The 21,760-nt window shown below is 40.2% G+C and overlaps 1 protein-coding gene across 12 annotated transcripts in view; it reads left to right on the forward strand.

Annotated features, from left to right (window-relative positions):
• The window catches only part of CD44 (CD44 molecule (Indian blood group)), a 52,173-nt gene that overhangs the window by 16,910 nt on the left and 13,503 nt on the right, over positions 1 to 21,760 (forward strand). For 4 of the 12 annotated variants that reach the window (XM_059473453.1, XM_059473461.1, XM_059473460.1 and 1 more), the window contains exons 2-13: positions 1,283 to 1,448; positions 4,597 to 4,733; positions 6,118 to 6,189; positions 6,825 to 7,064; positions 7,946 to 8,041; positions 13,368 to 13,493; positions 14,155 to 14,277; positions 15,417 to 15,542; positions 16,204 to 16,320; positions 18,010 to 18,114; positions 19,771 to 19,947; positions 21,493 to 21,654. In XM_059473453.1, the coding sequence (XP_059329436.1) occupies positions 1,283 to 1,448; positions 4,597 to 4,733; positions 6,118 to 6,189; positions 6,825 to 7,064; positions 7,946 to 8,041; positions 13,368 to 13,493; positions 14,155 to 14,277; positions 15,417 to 15,542; positions 16,204 to 16,320; positions 18,010 to 18,114; positions 19,771 to 19,947; positions 21,493 to 21,654 (1,647 nt within the window). Of the gene's footprint in view, positions 1 to 1,282; positions 1,449 to 4,596; positions 4,734 to 6,117; positions 6,190 to 6,824; positions 7,065 to 7,945; positions 8,042 to 12,107; positions 12,231 to 13,367; positions 13,494 to 14,154; positions 14,278 to 15,416; positions 15,543 to 16,203; positions 16,321 to 18,009; positions 18,115 to 19,770; positions 19,948 to 21,492; positions 21,655 to 21,760 lie in introns of all 12 variants that reach the window. The other 8 variants (XM_059473462.1, XM_059473463.1, XM_059473455.1 and 5 more) reach the window with 7 other exon arrangements.

A 21,760-nucleotide genomic window follows, 5' to 3' on the forward strand; every position in this document is an offset into this window, starting at 1 on the left:
CAGAAGGGCCATATGTTTTTTAATGACATGTGACAACAAAATATTAAAAATACAGAGAACTGTAATTAACAAGACTGTTAAACAGCTCTGAAATACTAATTGATTTTGTCTAAATTAATATTTTTTTGTCAACCAATACTGGGGAAGGTGGAATTGTTGGAAAAGAGGTTTTTTTTCTGTTCATTTTGTGGGAAGGCTATCCAAGTAACAATAATGATTAATTCTGTTGCTTATGGTGCAAGCATTCAAGATTGGATGCACAGCTTTTGAGCTTCTTTGGACAAGCAAGCATCAATACTGTCTATGCTGTGAATAGTGGTTGGCCTCTCATGCATCACCCAGCCTGCATCTTATCTCTTGCATTTTATCTCCTTCAGTGTTTCCTGTGAGCTATGGAAAGGAAAGTTCCTTGAGGTTTACACTGAGTAGATACCTTGTACACAGAATAGCATCAATTTATGAATGGACAAAAGTAATTAAAGAAAGAGTGCATGCCTTGGATATTGTCATTTGCTTTCACATTTATGCTGTAGAACAAAACAAAACAAAATAATCAAGCAAAAATCACATTAGGAAAGTTGCTCATTATTTATAATGTGTCAATGCAAATGTACATGAATTGCATCTCGTGTCTTTTAGAAAAACAGTTTTCCTATATCATCTGTTTTTTTCAAATAGACGGTAAGGACACACCCTTTTAATATTGGAGAAGACTAGTCTATTTTTCCCTTGCTTTCACATGGAACTTCCATTAAAATTAAGATAAAAATGAGTCATGCTCCTCTTTGCACTGGAAATAATAGCTACTCCTATGAAGTGTGCTTTGCAGTTTGTCATTCTAGTCTGGAGTTGCCACTGCTTTTTTTCTCTTGAGGGAAAGGTGAGACAGAAGCAAAATTAATTCAAATTGCTTTGACGTGTCCTGTTGTTTCCTCATTTCTCTCTACGCACATGATTATTCTTATTTGTATTGATATTTTTATTATTAACCCTTTCTTCTGCACATTAGTGTTAATGGCACATTAGTTGTCCTAGATACCCTACAAAAACATGTTGTATTCCTGTTTTTGGGAAGGCTGAAGATTTGGCTCATGCCTCAGCCCAAAGAAGGAAAGTATGAAAAAGGTGATTGAAAGTGGCACTGCTTTTTTGAATGAGTTGGTAGCTGTTACTTGTTGTGGGTTTGCTTTCAAGCATTATACTTGAAAAAAATAATTTCCAGGTTTCAGTGAAGCATTACGTATACATTTTTAACATCTTTTTTCTTTTCTTTTGCTAACAGAATTCAATGTAAGTTGCAGATATGGAGGAGTTTTTCATGTTGAAAAAAATGGTCGCTACAGTCTCACACGATCTGAAGCAGTTGAACTCTGCAGAGCTCTCAACAGTACCTTGGCAACACTAGAGCAGCTGAAGAAAGCTCATGAGCTTGGATTTGAAACTTGCAGGTAAAGAAACTTGAAGACATAGTATATCATGACACCACTAGTGTAGTAATTACATTTGACTTACTGTAGATGCTATGATTGGCTAAATAAGTTATATTCTATAATGAAAAAAAAGTCTTTGTGCATGTGTATGTTTGCTCTGAGCCCAGTAATAAGTAAGTCCTTGATGCCATTGTTTTTTGCCATTTATTTTTTTAAAGAAATCACAACCTCACACAGATAAAATATAAAGGCAACAAAAGACTGACAGTATAATCAGCTAGTTAGGAAGATGTTCATATCCTAGTGTGTTACTGAACAATTGGTAAGATAAGTATGTGGGAAGTAAGGACCTAATTTGAGGTCAAAGGCTGAGGATGGTGAATGCAGTGAATGGAACTCAGTCTTGCCAAGGAACAGTAAAGAGCAGCAGATGGTACTGTGAGGGGTCAACTCTTGACATCCCACTGAAAAAATGGCCACAGTACTAGTGCATTCTTGTAATCTGTGAATGGAGATGTTTCACATGACAGCTACAGTAGTTATTAAAAATCCCAAAACCACATTGTCAAGTGACCTGCTGTAATCAATGATGTATAGGACAACAAATGTGGATGATACAGACTCCCCAGTTTCTCAAAAAGTAACTAGACCAAGAGACTAGAAGTTACAGAGAACTTTTAATTAAAAAAAATTAAGTGAATAAAAGTATGTGAGGCTAAACAATTGCAATCTTCTCAGTGTTTCCTTATAGCAGAGGTGCTTCATCCCTCTGATCAACTTCATGACACTCCTCTGAACTCCAATAGATGCATGTCCTTCTTGTGCTGGGGACCCCAGAGCTGAACACAGCCCTTCAGGTGGGGTCTCAGAGCAGAGAGGGGGAATCTCCCCCTTGACCTGCTGCCCACACTGCTTGGGACACAGCCCAGGATGAGTTTGGCTCTCTGGGCTGCAAGCAGGCACTGCTGGCTCGTGCCCAGCCTCTCATCCAGCAGTACCCCCAGGTTTTTCTGGCCAGGCTGCTCCCGGTGTGTTTATACCCCAGCTGGTATTGGTGCACTGCTTCCACTGCCTGTGCATTTCCATCCTGTGCCTCAGTCCCAAAACAGCTGTGCTGGTCCCTTGGCTTGGTTTCCTGATTTCTTACACTGGTATCAAGAGCTCTTGCACTTTATTGGAAGGAATCCTTGAAGACCATCTCTGTTCTTGTCCCTGAGGGCAGGTTCCCAGGATGGCCTATTGACTACCTCCTTGAAGTGCTGGAAGTTTACTTCCCTAAAATTCAGGGGTTTGACTTCGCTCTTCTCCTTGCCCATTTCTCTCAGGACTTCAGACTCCACCGCTGCATGATCACTGCAGCCCAGGAGATTCATGGTGGCACACCATTATGGAGTTTAAGTAAATGTCAGCAAATTTTCAACTTTATTGCAGTCTAACTTAAACAGCAAGCATGGAGAAATTGAATTTATCTTCTAACTGGCACAGAAAAATTCAGTGGACATGTCTCCAAAATTTTAAGACTTTCACTCTGGTACCATGAGAAATAGTACTGACATCAATGCTGCTTGCAACTATTTCCTGTTCTGGCATGTTCATTTCACAAGTATTGTGGTGGTGGACTATGTGAACAGAGAACTCTTAGGGGATTCTTCCATTAGAAGTGGAAATGTAATTTCAAATTGTACCATGTAAAGACAAGAAAGAGTTCTTTACTCTGAGGGGAAGTCCCTCATAATGCAGTAGGCATGATCTTTTCAGACATTAGCACATGAACATACACAGCATTCTGAATTGCCCAGCACTACACAATATTTAAAGATCAAATCCTAAATAATGCGTAGGGGTAGAGATTTCTATGCAAGCAATTAGGAGTATTCTAAACTATGAAAAGCATTTTCTAAAGCTAAAATATGAAGGCAATTGAAAGAAGAAGAAGGATTTTTTTTTCCCCCAGGGGGAAGCTGTAATTTTTAATTAATGTTACAATTCCCAATTCACATTTTACCAGAGGACGGATTTGGACATGCAAGCCATGTAGATAGGATTTCTTCCTCCCTTCCTTCTGGCCAACCCTCCCACCCTATTGCATTCATTTGTTGATCCTGTGCTATAAGTAATCCTTGTCAGTAAGCTTTAGCTCTTATTAAACGTGAGTAGGAGAGGGAAAATATGCTGTATATAACCATCCAAATGTGTGTGAATAAGATGAATCAACAGAGCCTAACACAAGTAGGTCAATATTGGTTTGTAAAGTGTCAGCGTTGTAAGCTTAGTTGGGAGTGTGAGTAAAGCAATTTATAATTCCACCTACAAGAGTTTCAGAATTGCAGGTATCTGCACATTAGACATGAAACTGAAATGATGTTCCTAGATAAAAAATTGCAAAGCTGTGACATTTGCTCCTCCTTGATAAATCATTCCTCTCAAGAAGTAAAGCAAAACCCAAACCAAACTTCAGTTCTTGTTACCATTCTGTCACATCTCCAGTTAAATACATTGGAATCAATCAGGTGTTACAGGATTGCAAAACAGTAACAATGTATTGTACCTTATGTAATCACAGTCTTCACTGAATTATGTGAGCTCTGTGCACAATAATCACACTGTTCAACTGAAAGATACAATAAGAATTTGTGGATGAATGATTTTTGTATTTGAATATTTTACTAGGCCGTCAGTTTTTGCAGATAATAATGTGGATTGCAATCATTCTTTAAACTTGCTCAAGTACCATAAATTTAGCCCTCAACATTTCTGTGTGAAATGTTTGGGTGCGTTATGTCAAGGCAATGAAAATGTGAATCCCTAAAGAATGGGAATTTAGTGTCAGGTAATACAAACTCACACTGAACAAAAAGTGCACTCACCTCCCTCACTTTCACTCCCTTGCTCTGGAGCTGATCACCCTATCTAGCCAATAAGATGCATATTTAATTTAAATGTGTTTAGGTCTAGAAATTAAACACAAAATGATGTTGACTGATGGGAGACTGATGTAGCTGCATGTGACAAAGGAATATTCAAATGAAAAAGGAACACAAAAGCAAAACAGTATGAATAAATGCATGAACCTTTAAATAATAATGGTTTCTTTGTAGCTTCTTAATGTTTGAGGTGACGTCTGCTATAGTAAGTCATATGGTTTATTTACCTCTGTTGTTCACAGGTATGGTTTCGTGGTGGGGTATGTTGTTATCCCACGGATCAATCCCTATCATCTTTGTGCAGCAAATAACACTGGCATTTACAAACTTTCAGCAAATACAACTGCTCGGTATGATGCATACTGTTACAATGCAACAGGTAAGCAGATGATTTTATGATGCATTTTAGAAACAGATTAACTAAAAATAACGTATGTAATCTCCGATTTAAGGTACTGGGATGAGGGTTTATATAATAAACATAGCCTGGTTTTCAGCTGAGAAGAAATACATTTTGTCAGCCTCTAGAAGTGAATCTGTCATGTCAGCAATGACCATTTTGTTTTCAGGGTGTTTGGAACTAAATTACTTTTCTGGCCTTGGGACAAACTTTGCAGCTTCAGAACAGTTCATCATAATGGCTTAGTGAAGTGAACCAGTGCAGCAGTGATTCTGAAAGACACAACTGCTGTCAGCCTGGCACTCAGCTCTTCTGTTCATGCAGACATGAGCTTTACAGCCAGGAGCAGTTTTTGTGTTTTTGGGGGTGGCTGCCACCTGCAGCAGCTCCGAGGTCCATCCCAGGCCCATGAACAGAGCTGCTGCTCTCCTGTTGGCAGATTCATTCAGTATTTGCTCAGGCAAATCTCCATCTAGACATGAGGCAGCTGGACAGCAACGTGTGTCAGCAGCAGACTGCTTTCATCTAAGCTTTTGGACTTTTTAATAGTTGGAGATATTATAGCAAATTATTAGGAAAGTGTATATAGTCTGTGACAGATGCTGAAAACACTGTTTGAAAATAAAATCTAAAATAACTTCCAGGATCTTGAATTTCAGTAGATTGTGACATTTGTAGTGGAAGCAGAGAGTTCTTACAGAAAGTTGTAGGAAAAGTTCATCGATGATTTGAATGCAGTGATAATTTTTTATTTTGTTCTTGGTAGTGATATAATTAAAAATCTCTGCGCTGGTGTAGTATCATGTGAATTGCTATTGTCTGTCACTCACAGAGGACTACAATGGTGATGTCCATCCCCTCCAGATCTTTATAACTCCTCCCAAGTATTATTCCCAACCAGCAGTATGAGCAGGTAGCTCATACACCATCCCCAGGTGGGGCACTTCAGCCCACAGGGGCCGGCAGTGCTCACCAGAGCGGGGCACGCGCTGCCTCTGCTGAGCCCTCCAGGGAGGGACGGGGTCTTGCCAGATAAAAACATTAGAGTTGCCACTGCCACAATGGCAGTGGGTCTGACTGCATTGAAACTGTGTCATAAGGCTGTTTTAACTGGCACTGATTGCAGACATTTTCTGGAATGGTTATGGAAATGGGGAATCTCATTGTTAGCTGACGGAACAATCTCAAAGTGCCCCACCTGGGAAGGTGGCACATCAGTGAATAACATTTGTTTGGAAATTTGCTTCCAGTCCTCCTCATCTGAAGCTGATGCTTTGTCATTATGTACAATTGATTTAGGTATACATGTGATTTTTTAATCCATTTTTTTTAATTAATACTTTCTATTTTCCTTCTTTCACAGAAACAGAGGAAAAAACATGTGAGCCAGTTGTAAAAATAGATACTTCCTTACTCAGCAACCAGGATGAAATAGGTACTGTACTGATTAGAAAGACATGCACTTGCTCAGTTTTTAGTAGCTGGTTATCTTATTTTTACATAAACAATCACTAATATTAAAAAAGCCAAGCCGAACGTAAGAAAAAGAAGTTAAGAGATGTTCAGTAGAAATTAAAGCAACTAGTCACTTGTCTTCCCCTAAAGCCTATGGAGTTTGGCTTATTTCAGGACACCAAACATTTTTTGTATAGGTATTTGACATTTTTTGGTACCTCAGAGCTGCTAACATCCCTTTGAGATAAAGGAATTTGCTTAAGACTGCATCCTTCATACATCTGATTTGAGCTGTTTGTTAGAAAAGCTGCTGGAAGCTGAAAAAAGGCTCATAATAAATTATTTCTTCCAACTCTAAGATCTGATTGACTTTACACATGGCAAGACGTTATGTTAAAATCAAGCTGTTTGATAAAAATAAGTGATGCAATTCAGGCCTACAAATGCAAAAAACATATAAATTAGCATATATGCATTAGACATATTTTAGTGATGTATTATCCAGGTTAGATAGGAGGCCAAAACCAGGTGAACTGGTATTAATCCATAGGCACTATTCTTTATTATGGCTGTGTGCCTCCTTGATACGAATTCCGTTTAATTCCATTTCCGCAGTCATTGACAACGCGGACGGCTCCAGCTTCAACGCGGACGGCACACGTCACACCGCTGGAGAGTCCTCCACCTCAGGGGTGGATGATGAAAATGCAGGTAGTGGATCAACTCATGAGACAACTGCCATGGATGCCTCCATCAGCAGGTCCAGCCCCTCGTATTATGGAAGTCCTACTCCAGTCTCACAGCTCCCAGGTCATTCTTCTGGAGGAGGTGAAAAAGAATTTCCTGGAATCTATGGTAAGGACAATAGGTTGAGACTAATTTCATGGGGCCCTGTCAAATACAAATGCCATATTCTTTTCTACTTACTTTATTTAATCTTTGATGTTGCTTGTGTGACTGAAATTATCAGAGGTCTGAAAGACTCGCTCCCATTGAACGTTAGGGATACAGATATAAGTCATCCTCTAAGAACAGTAAAGCTTACTGTGTGACTACAGGCTTTTTATCAAATCACTAATAAATTACCAGTGAAGGATACCAGTATTTTGCATTGCTATCCTCAATACATACTGAAATTAATTAAAAAAAAAAAAAGCAAGAACATTAGGATTATAAAATTACTTTTCATTGGTGGTGTACTCACGGCATGTTATGCTTGTTTTGACATGTAGCTAGGACCATTAAAGGTAAATCCTAAGACTGTCTAGCTAAGGAACTAGGATCAGAAACATTCCCCACATTCCCCAAGGTGTGTGCAGTGTATTTCTGTTGGTTGCGGTTACAACTGTTACCATCTCTGCTTGCATGCATAGTCTAGATTTTTGGACTAAACCTCGGAATATGTCTCAGCAGAGGGGAATATGAATAACCTCACTCATTGCTCTAGAGTCCCTGTCCTCATGTCATACAGCTACAATGAGATCTTGTAGCACATAAACAGATCATTGCCAGAATGTTCATTGTCACTGTAATACATTCTCCTCTTCAAACGATCTGTTTGGGTGATATCCTTACTGTGTTAGTGAGATAAGCTTGTGTGGGGTCTGCATCTTTCTTCTCTCTTGGACCAGTACATGAAGGAATGGAGCTTGCAGGGTGGAATAGTTGAAGTACTTGTGAGTACTGTATTGTAACTGAGCTTATGAAATAGTAATGATTTATCCATCACCATACAGGTGATGAATTTCCATCTGTATCACCTGATACCTTTTTTGGGACAACGGCTGGTGATTTCCATGACGAAGATGATGGGCAGTATCCTGCAAGTACTAGTAAGATTTATATTTCATAATAACAACATTACACAGAGATCACATTAAAATTGCTTTCTTCTTCCAGAAGGGCATTCTGGTAAGTGGTGAAGTATACAACACATCAGAAATTGGAAAGACATTGAAATAGACTGCTTTCTAGACTGGTTAAGTGGGTAATGACCTTCACTCTCTGAGACAAGGGGAGCAAAATCATTTACAGTATGTTTGCTGCAATGCTTCTACCTGAGCTCGGAAAGGCTGCAGTTTTGGGTTTCTGACAGCTGGTTTATCACTTTATGAGGAATCACAAATTAGTACAACCTATTATTGCTTGAAGTCAATTTATTTCTGAGGTAGAAAAGGATATTTTTGTAGATTGGTGATGTTATTCTAATATATTTGTAGTTGTGAATGTATGTATGTTCCATGTCAAAAACCATGGCCTTGCTAACCAAGGCAGTGCTTTACATGGTAGTTGCAACTACCAAGCCATTTGTGCACTGCAAAAACTAATTTCACCCTTGCTGTTGACAACATTCCTAAGAAAAACCTGGGGTCTGTGGTTACTCCACAATCTTTGAGGACCCAAAAGAACAGTAGCCATCTTCTGTTCTTTGTCCTTACATAGCTTTACTGAGTTGGAAAAACTGCTTACGATGTTTTTATCAAATATGTAGTGTGCAGCAGCTACAATAAATAAAAAGCTTTTGAAGTCCTCTTCCACATTTTAAAGTGGAAATAACATACATATGGTCACACTAGTTCTTATGGTTAGAGTGATAAAGATCTTTGCCTCAGAAAATATAGTGAACCTAAAGGGAGAACATTTTAATTATACAGAGGAAATCTACAGAGGCTTGTTGTAGTAAAGATCAAACTGATAGAAGGGAAAGTTCCTTCCCACTGGCTCTTTTTTTTCTCCATCGGGGGAATCCATGTTCCTTGATTGCCTGTTGGTTGCTGATAGTTGGTCAAATGGTCTAAGTGACTTTGAGAAATAGTGCCCTCATCACTTTATTTAGAGGAAGAATGACTGTATGAATTTCAGTTAGCAAAAGCTTTGCTTAAAGACATAAATTATTAAACCCAAACATATTTTCTCAGAAGATGTGAAGATTAGTAATGCCTTATAAGTATGCAGATAGAAAAAGAAATATTAGGTTGATTTTACCCCCAACCTTGAAAAAAAGTAGAGAATTTTCTGGTGCTTGTTTCCAGTGAAAGCTTTTGTTACAAAATGTTGCCTGTAAGGGGCGGAGGTTTCAGAAAATCGCACCTGTAATAGTGGGGAGTTTGGTTGGCTCTGGTGGTGACTTTTCCTTCCTATATGTTTGCTTTGTGTGCACATGTGACTTAATCTTTCCTTGTGCTGGTGTTTCTGTACCCACTGAAAAAACCTGTGCATTGTTTCTGTACAGGAAAGCTTTCTGTTTTCATTTTAATACTTGATTACCAAATGTATTGTTCCTAGATATGTATGTCCCTTCCTCTTGCTAGCAGCTCTCTCTCATGGGCAAGATTGTTTTACAGAGGGAAAACTGGAGATATTTAACATCTGAAATGATCAAAGAAGGTATAGAGCAATGTGATAAAATGCGTCAATAATGATAAATGTGTATCACAGAAGTGATAGCATTGGCATGTTTGTTTATAGGGGTAGGAATGATAAACTGGTTCTCTGGAGGAAAAAAAAAAATTATGAAAGTAATGCTCCTGGGCTTTTCTGATAGCTTTGGGTGTTACCCAGCAAGATCACTTTAACACAGAAGTGTTTAACTCATTTAGTTTAATTTTACTGCATTATAAATGAATCAGTAACCTAGCACTCCTTTTAGAAAGACATAAAGTATAAACTGTGCATCTCTCTAAGAAGTTATCAAATATTCAGTAGCACAGGAAAAAATGACATGGAGAGCAGTCCTAAAAAGAAGGAATAAAGCCATGACCCAATATCTGTTACTTAGTTTGTATAGCAGTGCAGGCTCAGTGGAATATCCTGGTCACAATTTAATTTCCCAGAGAAAAAACCCACAGACAGGGAAGCAGAAAATTAAGAAATCAGTAAAGAAAATTATTTGTCATATATTTTCAGATAGATGGCTGGAAATCTATGTATCTAACTCTGTAGTATGCCAAAGTGAGAAACAAAATTGGTGGCTCTCCACTGTACTAAATTAATTTGTAAAGTTAAAGTTTTTTTAAAAGATATATAGCTTAATCTAAAGAATTCTGTGCTATGGTTTGAAATGAGCAATTTGCAAAGCTTCTTGTTCTTCAGATGATACACATTCATTCTTTCTCTGGATTTGGACATCACTTGTGCTGTGCTCCATCAAGTTAATGGGCCAGATTAATACAACATCAGCACTTTACCATTGACTTTCTCTCCTTGCCCAGACACGTTTTACTCTTTGTTATTAACAAATTATGATTCACCTCTAGGTGTGCCATGATCAGATGTAGAACTCTTACTGATTAATGAGCTACCTACATGAACAATAACTCTGACTGATTTTTTTTCATCCATATATGATAGACACATTTATATCTATTTGCATAGAAATACCTAGGTAGATGCACAGTGGAAGAAAAGGCTGTAGATTCCTGTAATTATTCAAAGGAGAAACATTTTTTCATTCAGAAATATCTATCACAAACCTGAATACTTGATATGCTGTGTAGAACTGAATACTTGATATGCTGTGTTCTGAGGAAATGTTGTGGATTTCTAATGTGATAGGAGTAAAGCTGCGCCTCTCTCCCCGTGATGTACTAATGCCTGCCTGGAAAGGGGTTCTGGTGTAAAATTAGCTGCCAGCATCAGGACAAGGGGAATGCATGAGCCTTTTGAATATCCTCAGTTCTGAACTCAGGTTCTTGGCAGCATTGGCTTTGTAGATATTTCTTACAACTTTTGATTTTTTTGTCATCTTGGTGGATGTTCCTCATTCTGGGCTCTATTTCAAGGACTATCTGCTCTCTCGTGCTGTCAGAGCCTGTGAAGAATTCACTAACCTTAAGGAACATGGAGGGGTGAAAAGCCCCATGGGGCTTTTTGGTGGCTGCTCTCAAGGGAGCATGTTCTTTCCTGGGACTGCCCAAAGTGCTTGCATCTGGCTGGGCATTGGAGGAATGTAATGACACCGTGGGTTCATACATTCGCCCTGCTCTCACATCCATCTGTGGGCATGAGCGTGCTCAAGGTGCTGCTGCTGGTGGATGGGACTGTACTGGAGGAAAACTTGCTTCTCAAGAAATAACCACCAGATCTTGGTTAAATGAGCCATGTCCTAACAGCTCCAGGGCCTCATCATGACAGCCTGGAGAAAACCACCACCCAAGCTTGGTGGAATCCGTTCCCAGACGACTGGTGGTGGTCGAATCCTGGAGAGAAGACGCAAGAACCCACGCCAGCAACCAGGGGTAAAGAATGCCATGCTCAGAGGCTGCTTGGATTAGGGGCTGAATTACCAGGGAGCAGGGCAGCAAGGTGCACAAACTCTAGGTGGAAGGAGGGATGAATGGTGACGTTTCTCTCTGCTGTTCCTTGCGCAGTGCTTGAAGCAGGGAAAAGCAAAGTCCTGGGCTCTCTGTCACAGAGTGTGGACGTGGAGCAATGGAGCACTTGTGCACACTGTCCATGTGCCATGGAGGCATTCTGCCTGTTTGAAAGGGATGAGTATGGGACCATGCCATTATGTACAGCATGTACCTGGGTCTGTCTTTCTTCCTGTTTGGAAGCAGTTTAGGAGCAAAGTGTTCCAATGAGAAGGACTTGTAGGGGAGAGGAAGGAAAGGATTTCAAGCCAGTATGCTCTGCTCTACCTGCTATGAGTGTGAACATGGAAGGTTCCCAAAATGTATGTAAGAGCTCTAGAGGAGCAGCTTGAGCAGGGCCATGGCAGAGGGGAGAACCCCCTGTGAGTGGCAAGGCGAGGAGCAGCTGTGGCCCCTGGGAAGCACAGGGCTGTAAATTCTCCTCTGTGATTGTAAGGCTGTGAGTAGAGGAGGCAGGAAAGCTGAAGTGCCACCAGCAGAAGGCCTTGTGGGTTTGGGCTTCATGGCAGATTTAACATCATCACAGCAGGTGTGACCTCCAGTGGCAGTGATTCAGATGATGAAGACTCTTCTGAGGAGATTGTGTATCCCACCATGTTTCCAGGCTGGGGCAGGAGTGTGGCCAAGGATGAGACTGCTCCAAGTACAAGTAAGGAACTTCTGTTCTCTTTCATTGGTTTGTTCTTTCTCCTGTTCTGCCTGGTGCTCCTCCTTCTTAGCCACATATGTATTGTTTGAAAATTGGATGATCTCATCAGATCTTTTTAAAATCCATCAACCATGTCACAAAAAACTCTATTTAGAACATTTGGGCTCTATATAGCTAAAAGCACTACCCTCTATTGATTCTTGAACTGTTGTCTTCATTCTCATTTGACTTGTGGATTTTCCTTGTGACTTCTTGGGAGTCAAGGACTGATTTAATTTAGAGGGAAGTTCCAACCTCCTAGAAGTCTCAAAATTATCTTTCATAGCCTGCCAACAATTAGTTGGCTTGCCTAGCATGATGCATTAAAAGACTGTAGATTCCTCTAGTTTTTTTAAGCAGAAAACTCTATCCATCTGTAAATAAAAGGCATAAATCTAGGTATCCTGCTATTTGATATACTGTGTTGTGAGAATAGGCTGTGCATTGGTAACAGGATACAAGTAAAGCTGCTCCTATCTCTCCATGCTGTACTGGTGCCTACTCTGAAAGGTGTTTCTGGTGTGCATTTAGCTGTCAGCATCTGGTCAAGGGTAATGCATGTGTCTTTTGAGAGGAATGGCCTCGGTTCTGTGCTCAGATCCTTGGCAGGTTTGGCTTCATGGGCTTGTCAGTAGAAGACCATTTTGCTTCTCTGGGTGAGCTTATCTCTGGGTATCCCTTTTGCCTATCATGGATACTTCTTCCATCTTTTGTATGTGATTTTTTGTCATCGTGGGGGATGTTCCTCATTCTGGGCTCTATTTCAAGGACTATCTGCTCTCTCGTGCTGTCAGAGCCTGTGAAGAATTCACTAACCTTAAGGAACATGGAGGGGTGAAAAGCCCCATGGGGCTTTTTGGTGGCTGCTCTCAAGGGAGCATGTTCTTTCCTGGGACTGCCCAAAGTGCTTGCATCTGGCTGGGCATTGGAGGAATGTAATGACACCGTGGGTTCATACATTCGCCCTGCTCTCACATCCATCTGTGGGCATGAGCGTGCTCAAGGTGCTGCTGCTGGTGGATGGGACTGTACTGGAGGAAAACTTGCTTCTCAAGAAATAACCACCAGATCTTGGTTAAATGAGCCATGTCCTAACAGCTCCAGGGCCTCATCATGACAGCCTGGAGAAAACCACCACCCAAGCTTGGTGGAATCCGTTCCCAGACAACTGGTGGTGGTCGAATCCTGGAGAGAAGACGCAAGAACCCACGCCAGCAACCAGGGGTAAAGAATGCCATGCTCAGAGGCTGCTTGGATTAGGGGCTGAATTACCAGGGAGCAGGGCAGCAAGGTGCACAAACTCTAGGTGGAAGGAGGGATGAATGGTGACGTTTCTTTCTGCTGTTCCTTGCGCGGTGCTTGAAGCAGGGAAAAGCAAAGTCCTGGGCTCTCTGTCACAGAGTGTGGACGTGGAGCAATGGAGCACTTGTGCACACTGTCCATGTGCCATGGAGGCATTCTGCCTGTTTGAAAGGGATGAGTATGGGACCATGCCATTATGTACAGCATGTACCTGGGTCTGTCTTTCTTCCTGTTTGGAAGCAGTTTAGGAGCAAAGTGTTCCAATGAGAAGGACTTGTAGGGGAGAGGAAGGAAAGGATTTCAAGCCAGTATGCTCTGCTCTACCTGCTATGAGTGTGAACATGGAAGGTTCCCAAAATGTATGTAAGAGCTCTAGAGGAGCAGCTTGAGCAGGGCCATGGCAGAGGGGAGAACCCCCTGTGAGTGGCAAGGCGAGGAGCAGCTGTGGCCCCTGGGAAGCACAGGGCTGTAAATTCTCCTCTGTGATTGTAAGGCTGTGAGTAGAGGAGGCAGGAAAGCTGAAGTGCCACCAGCAGAAGGCCTTGTGGGTTCGGGCTTCATGGTAGATTTAACATCATCACAGCAGGTGTGACCTCCAGTGGCAGTGATTCAGATGATGAAGACTCTTCTGAGGAGATTGTGTATCCCACCATGTTTCCAGGCTGGGGCAGGAGTGTGACCAAGTACGAGACTGCTCCGACTATGAGTAAGGAAATTCTGTTCTCTTTCAATGGTTTGTTCTTTCTCCTTACCCATCTGGTGCTCCATCTCCTTAGCTACACATATATTGTTTGAAAATTGAATGAACTCATCAGCTTTTTTTTCAGAGGCATCTCCCATGTCACAAAAAAGCCAAATTTAGAATGTTTGGGCTCCACATAGCTAAAACCACCACCTTCTATTGATTCTTGAACTGTTGTCTTCCTTCTCATTTGACTTGTGGATTTTCCTTGTGACTTCTTGGGAGTCAAGGATTGATTTCATTTGGAGGGAATTTCCAGCCTCCTACAAGTGACACAATTATTTCTCTTAGTCCGCCAACAATTAGTTGGCTTCCGTAGCATGGTGGATGAAAAGACTGTAGATTCCTGTCAGTTTTTTAAGCAGAAAACTCTATCCATCTGTAAATTCAAGGCATAAATCTAGGTATCTTGCTATTTGATATACTGTGTTGTGAGAATAGGCTGTGCATTGGTAACAGGATACAAGTAAAGCTGCTCCTATCTCTCCATGCTGTACTGGTGCCTACTCTGAAAGGTGTTTCTGGTGTGCATTTAGCTGTCAGCATCTGGTCAAGGGTAATGCATGTGTCTTTTGAGAGGAATGGCCTCGGTTCTGTGCTCAGATCCTTGGCAGGTTTGGCTTCATGGGCTTGTCAGTAGAAGACCATTTTGCTTCTCTGGGTGAGCTTATCTCTGGGTATCCCTTTTGCCTATCATGGATACTTCTTCCATCTTTTGTATGTGATTTTTTGTCATCGTGGGGGATGTTCCTCATTCTGGGCTCTATTTCAAGGACTATCTGCTCTCTCGTGCTGTCAGAGCCTGTGAAGAATTCACTAACCTTAAGGAACATGGAGGGGTGAAAAGCCCCATGGGGCTTTTTGGTGGCTGCTCTCAAGGGAGCATGTTCTTTCCTGGGACTGCCCAAAGTGCTTGCATCTGGCTGGGCATTGGAGGAATGTAATGACACCATGGGTTCATACATTCGCCCTGCTCTCACATCCATCTGTGGGCATGAGCGTGCTCAAGGTGCTGCTGCTGGTGGATGGGACTGTACTGGAGGAAAACTTGCTTCTCAAGAAATAACCACCAGATCTTGGTTAAATGAGCCATGTCCTAACAGCTCCAGGGCCTCATCATGACAGCCTGGAGAAAACCACCACCCAAGCTTGGTGGAATCCGTTCCCAGACGACTGGTGGTGGTCGAATCCTGGAGAGAAGACGCAAGAACCCACGCCAGCAACCAGGGGTAAAGAATGCCATGCTCAGAGGCTGCTTGGATTAGGGGCTGAATTACCAGGGAGCAGGGCAGCAAGGTGCACAAACTCTAGGTGGAAGGAGGGATGAATGGTGACGTTTCTCTCTGCTGTTCCTTGCGCGGTGCTTGAAGCAGGGAAAAGCAAAGTCCTGGGCTCTCTGTCACAGAGTGTGGACGTGGAGCAATGGAGCACTTGTGCACACTGTCCATGTGCCATGGAGGCATTCTGCCTGTTTGAAAGGGATGAGTATGGGACCATGCCATTATGTACAGCATGTACCTGGGTCTGTCTTTCTTCCTGTTTGGAAGCAGTTTAGGAGCAAAGTGTTCCAATGAGAAGGACTTGTAGGGGAGAGGAAGGAAAGGATTTCAAGCCAGTATGCTCTGCTCTACCTGCTATGAGTGTGAACATGGAAGGTTCCCAAAATGTATGTAAGAGCTCTAGAGGAGCAGCTTGAGCAGGGCCATGGCAGAGGGGAGAACCCCCTGTGAGTGGCAAGGCGAGGAGCAGCTGTGGCCCCTGGGAAGCACAGGGCTGTAAATTCTCCTCTGTGATTGTAAGGCTGTGAGTAGAGGAGGCAGGAAAGCTGAAGTGCCACCAGCAGAAGGCCTTGTGGGTTCAGGCTTCATGGCAGATTTAACATCATCACAGCAGGTGTGACCTCCAGTGGCAGTGATTCAGATGATGAAGACTCTTCTGAGGAGATTGTGTATTCCACCATGTTTCCAGGCTGGGGCAGGAGTGTGGCCAAGGATGAGACTGCTCCAAGTACGAGTAATGAGCTTCTGTTCTGTTTGGATTGTTTCTTTCTTGATTTTCTTGTCTTACCTGATTCTCCTACTACTTTGTCATGCATTTATGTTTTGAAAATTGGATGTTCTTCTCATCAGCTGTTCCCTTCAGATATACCTCTTTTGTGACTGGAAATTTATCTCCGGTCGTTAGCATAAAATAATGTCCGTTTTTTATACTACTTAAAGACATTACTTAAAATGAGTGTCTCAGTTACGTGTTTATTCAAATGTTTGTATTTACTCATGATTATGAAGACAAAAAATTTTATCTTTCCTTCTACTAGTTTATTTTAAGTGTTAAAGTAGTTCTATTTCTTGGTATATATAACCTACATCTATTCAATAGCAGACTTCCTCTCTATTGAGGATGCTGAGGTACAATCTGAAAAGGCCAAACTCCAAGTCCCTTTTTCATTAGGAACTGTCAACAATACAGTCTTGTATTTGCTACCTTTTACACACATTCAGTCTTCTGACATCATCTCATTTGTTTTGTGACCTCAGATGTCTAGGCATCATCCAGTGTTACAATGGAGATATTTTAATACATAGCTTTATTTTCCTTGTATGAATAGTCCCGCAGTGACCATCTGAGAACTCTTTAATTCACAATCCATCCATAGGTGAAATAGTTTTTGTCTGAAAACCAGAAAACCACCATATATGAAGATTAAAGCTAAATGCTATGTGTCACTGAAGTGCACAAACTGCTACTTGGCTTTTTGACCTGGGAATGGCCCCAGCCCTGGGGGTTTTTAGCATAGATGTTGCTGTTAAATACTATAGTCTAATGCTCATACTTGTACAAAGATATTAACCTGTTCTATTTCTGTAGTTTTATTTAATTTAAGTACATCTTAATGTGTCTGTTGTCTATGCTCTTATTTAATCAGCAGTCACTGTTCATAAGCCTTTTATTTTTTTGAAGATAGTGCAGTATTTGCATTTTTTCAGCAGTAGTTTCCATTTTTAGTAGAAAATGCTAATTAGGAATTCATCTTGCTTTGGGACTTCTTATGTTTCTTCCTATGCTTTGGGTAGTGTTGGTGTTTATTTATCTTTGAGAATCTGCATTGGTGACTTGTCCCACCGGTGTACTGCATTCCATACCTTTGACATGGTGTCTGCATGATCCATGGGTGAAAGTCTATTCAGTCTCTGGTCACAGACTCTTGTAGAAGTTCTTGTTTATTTCTTTTTAATTGTATTATAACTTTCTTGACTAATATTGGCTTCCTGGTGCTTGTCAAAGTGCTCTCATTTTTTTGCTCAGTCATGGGTATTCTAACATGGTACTTCTTGAGTACTTCTTGAATACTTAGCATGCATGTTTTATGTGTATTGAGATACCTACCATATTCCTTAAGTCCAGCATTATTCTTAAAACATGAGTTTAAATTTCTACAACCGCTCTAATGGTTTTGCAGTTCTTCTACTGTACATATTTCTTCTGCTGCTTGTTTTTCCCATATTTCTTGGGAGTCTTTGCATCTCTCGAATGCAAAGAAAAGAGCAACTGGTTTGTTGTGAAGGGATTTGATAAGAAGAGTAAAGAGACTACAGCTAGGCTATGCGAGAAGTTCCATTTTCCATCACCTTTATGGCACACACAGACAGCAGATTTAGAGCACAGTCAGCATTGAATCCTCCATTCTCCCAACAGCTATAGACTCACAACATGTAACACTTCTGGAAATCACCACACAAGGCCATTGGAACCCCACCTTTACAGATGAAGAGGAGCAGGATTCTAGCTCTGGTAGCAGGGGTAAAGCATTTCAGATAATACTCAGATTTCTGATATAATTCAGTGAAATATGACACTTGTGGTGCAGTTGTTTGTAATTCCCACACCATTAGTGGGAATTACAGTTCATCAGTTCACAGTAATACTTTTACATTATTTGTACTAGAGACCTCAAAGGTGGCATCTGTAACATTAATCTGTTGATTCAAGTCTATCTTATATATACAAAGTTCATTTCTTGCCACTTCTCCTCACATCTCTGGTATTTTAAAATTTGCACTGCCAGTAGTGTGCAATAAAACTGAGCAGTCTGTAACTTCTGGTGAGAAAAAAATTCCTTTTTTTACTTCAAAATTTCTATTGTAAAATCTGTAGACAAAAGACAAAAAAGGGAGCTAGTGTTTTCAATACATAAATTGTCCTGCAAAGGATAATACACTACTGCCAGATGAACTGGAGGTGAACATTTTGCTACCAGTGTTAGTGCCAGTAGCCAACCGAGATACCAAAATGTTCAATTCTGTACCCAAAAGCTACAGAGTGCATCCTCTAGCTATTTTTCTGTGTCTGTCTGGTTCTGAGATTGTTTTGAACAGCAGTTGTTTATGCAATTGGCATTAGAACAGATTCTATAATCACACAGAAATGGTTTTTGTGATAACTTTCTTTTAGTGGTGAAGTATTGTTAGATCAGTTGTATTCGTACATTGATTAATATTACCTCTTTTTTTTGTAAGACAATGTATTTGTGTTTGGTTTAATTTAAAAATAATGAACTACATTTGCATGAGCGCTGTCTTTACAAATATTTCATTGCCTGAACGTGAAGATAAATATTCCTCCAGTTTTTTTCTTCTTGGGAAGTAGCATCATTTCTCTCTCTGGTAATTTATGACACGTATGACACATCCAGCTCATTCTTTGCATGCTCTTGATTAAGGACCTTAGCTTTACTTTTATATACCATTCATGGAAATGTTTGATACTTAAGGCAAATATATTTCCAGCTGACTTCTTATGCTTATGTTAGGTTTATTGATGTATCTTTTCCAAATCTTTGTTAGAACATCTCTTATGGTGGTGGTACTTCAGCTGACTGCATCTTCTGCTGTGTAAACAACAGCAAGTTAAAGAGCAAGCAATGAATTAGTTTAATTGGTGAGAGCTTTAATTATTATTGAGTTCAAAATAAGTATGCTTATCTACTTATATGAACTTGCTTATTTAATTCATCCAGTCTCAGAAGAAATTACAATTTCTTTAGGGCCAGCTTTGTAATTATGCAATTGAGATAACTCAAAAGAAAAGGTTCATCAGGGTTTTACTTTAAAAACACAGAATACAAACAAACTCAACAGTTAAGTTTATAATAATAAATATGAAATATTTAAGCTGTTGTTTCTATGAGCTCTTCTGGTCCTTGGATATGTCTTATCTTCCACTGGTCATTGGGATCCTTTCTAGTGTACTTAAATCTTCTGCTACTCCTGGTGATGCTTTTGTGTGATCGGGTTTCCAGAAGACTTCTGTTTTCTTTCATCTTTCATTTCACATGAAATGCAACAACAAGAAAAAGCCAAAATGCAAAAGCCAAACACCCTTGTTATGTAGACTGTGATGATAAGGATAATATGTTGAGTATTTTGATCATCATTGATTCAATCACAATCTTACCAGCACTAGTTACAAGTGAAAATGAAAAGCATCAAGGACCAACCCAACATCCACTATCACACAGCCTTCATTCTGGAGGGATCAGTCAAGAACAAAATCCTGCAAATACCACTGGCAATATTGAACAACATGAATTTACTACTGCAGGTGAAAATTATTTTGGAGAGGAAACTTCTACAGGTAATATTGCAGGTCACATTTTAGTAAATTTTCAGGGTTTTATAAAGATTTAGTTTTAGGATGTTTTACTCACATTTTTGCATTCTGAGGCCATAACACAGGTTCTGTGAATAAACCCCAGCAATTTTGATATTATATTATTATTTTTTTAATTAGTCTGTTCTTCAGACTTTTCCTTGATGTTTCTCTTCTATTTGTCTTGTATGTCAAGACCTTTAGTAGGTCAATTTTGTAACTGTCTCCTACGTTTTGTGTTGTGTGTCATGCAGTCACAAGCTTTCAACAAGCTGTCTGCCAGGGTTTTGTCTGCAGGAAACAGAGAAGGCTTAAGTGGAAAAATAATAATGTGCACTGCATTTTTCACTCCTCTGGCAACTGTGTTCACTCTCCTGCTGCAAGTCATTCTTGGCCCTGGGATTTTTTTTCCAGTTTTTTTTAATGACAGTTATATTTTAAAAAAATTATCAAAAATGTTTACTCGTCCCACTTTTGAGCTATAGCAATATGAAGGGAAGAAAACAAAGCGATGTAGAATAAGAGAGAGGCTTCTCTCTTTCATTGGTTGAATAAATTGAAGCATAAAAGATAAAATCATACTGTAAAGGTGGTAATTGAAAATTGATATATTTTAATTTCTGTTCCTGTGAGTGTACCAAACTTACAAATTAATGACAGATGTGCTGTACTAAGCACTGCCAACAGTGAATGCACCACAGTCATCATCTGCCTTTGTGGATTATCAAATGCAGGTCTCTGATAATCTGTTATCCTACATTACTACACCCATACATAATGGCCTAAATGCAATTAAAATTGTAACACACTGTGGCAAATTTCCTGCTTTTTTGCCCCCCTTATTGGATTGAAGGGGTTAAGAAGGTTTATGCTTTTTTACACAATTTGGGTACTCTTTTGCTTTGATTGTGTAATAAAATCTACAGTTTGGTTGACATGGATGGTTTTTCTAAATAACTACAAGATCAGATATTCTCCAGCTGTATGCTGTCTTATTCATTGTGTGCACCATTCACAGATCTGAACCATGACCTAGCATTACCCTTTGTCACACCTCTTCGTGTGTTTTCCTGGAGATGCTGCAACTAATGAAACAGTGAAACTTTGAGTAGAAGAAATTGGATATAGTCAACACACTCAAATTATGTGATTAAAATCTTACTGATGGGTCATATCCTTGTATGTTTATGTCTGAGGTTTTAAATTCTGCATCAGTGAATTTTGGTTTAATATTCAACAATACAAACTTGACAGCAAGATTCAGATAAATACTTTTGAAAAATAACACAACTTGATTCTGAAAAGCATATGATCATTTTGAGGAAGGATTTGGTCCTACTGATGACAGTTGGCAGCTTTTCTAAATATAAACCAGGATGAGAAGCAAATCTACTTTACTTCTCTTTGCCATTAAATGTAGTAGTTATGTGAGCAAGACCTGTCATAGAGACAAGAACTGAAGAGGAGAATAATGTGAGAAATGTATCTTTATATGCTGAGTTCATAATTGCTTCACCATCATCATAACAGCTATGGTCCCCAGCCATGGGGCCAAACAGAACGACTCAGCACGAGAGCCACTGGTGTTTCCAGGCTGGAATGAGGGAGAGAATTATGCCACAGAGCCTGCTGGAATGGATAGAGTTACTCCTTCCAGAGAGAGCAATCATGAAAGAGAGTCTTCCACCACAGGTACTAGTAATAATGTCTGTTATGTATGCTGCATCACTTCTGTCTCTCAGATGGCCTCTCCTGGAAAGATACTGCATGAACTTGTAGAAGGAGTAATTACTGATCT

The sequence above is a fragment of the Ammospiza nelsoni genome, chromosome 6, assembly GCF_027579445.1.
Source record: "Ammospiza nelsoni isolate bAmmNel1 chromosome 6, bAmmNel1.pri, whole genome shotgun sequence".
In the NCBI taxonomy this organism is placed as follows: domain Eukaryota; kingdom Metazoa; phylum Chordata; class Aves; order Passeriformes; family Passerellidae; genus Ammospiza; species Ammospiza nelsoni.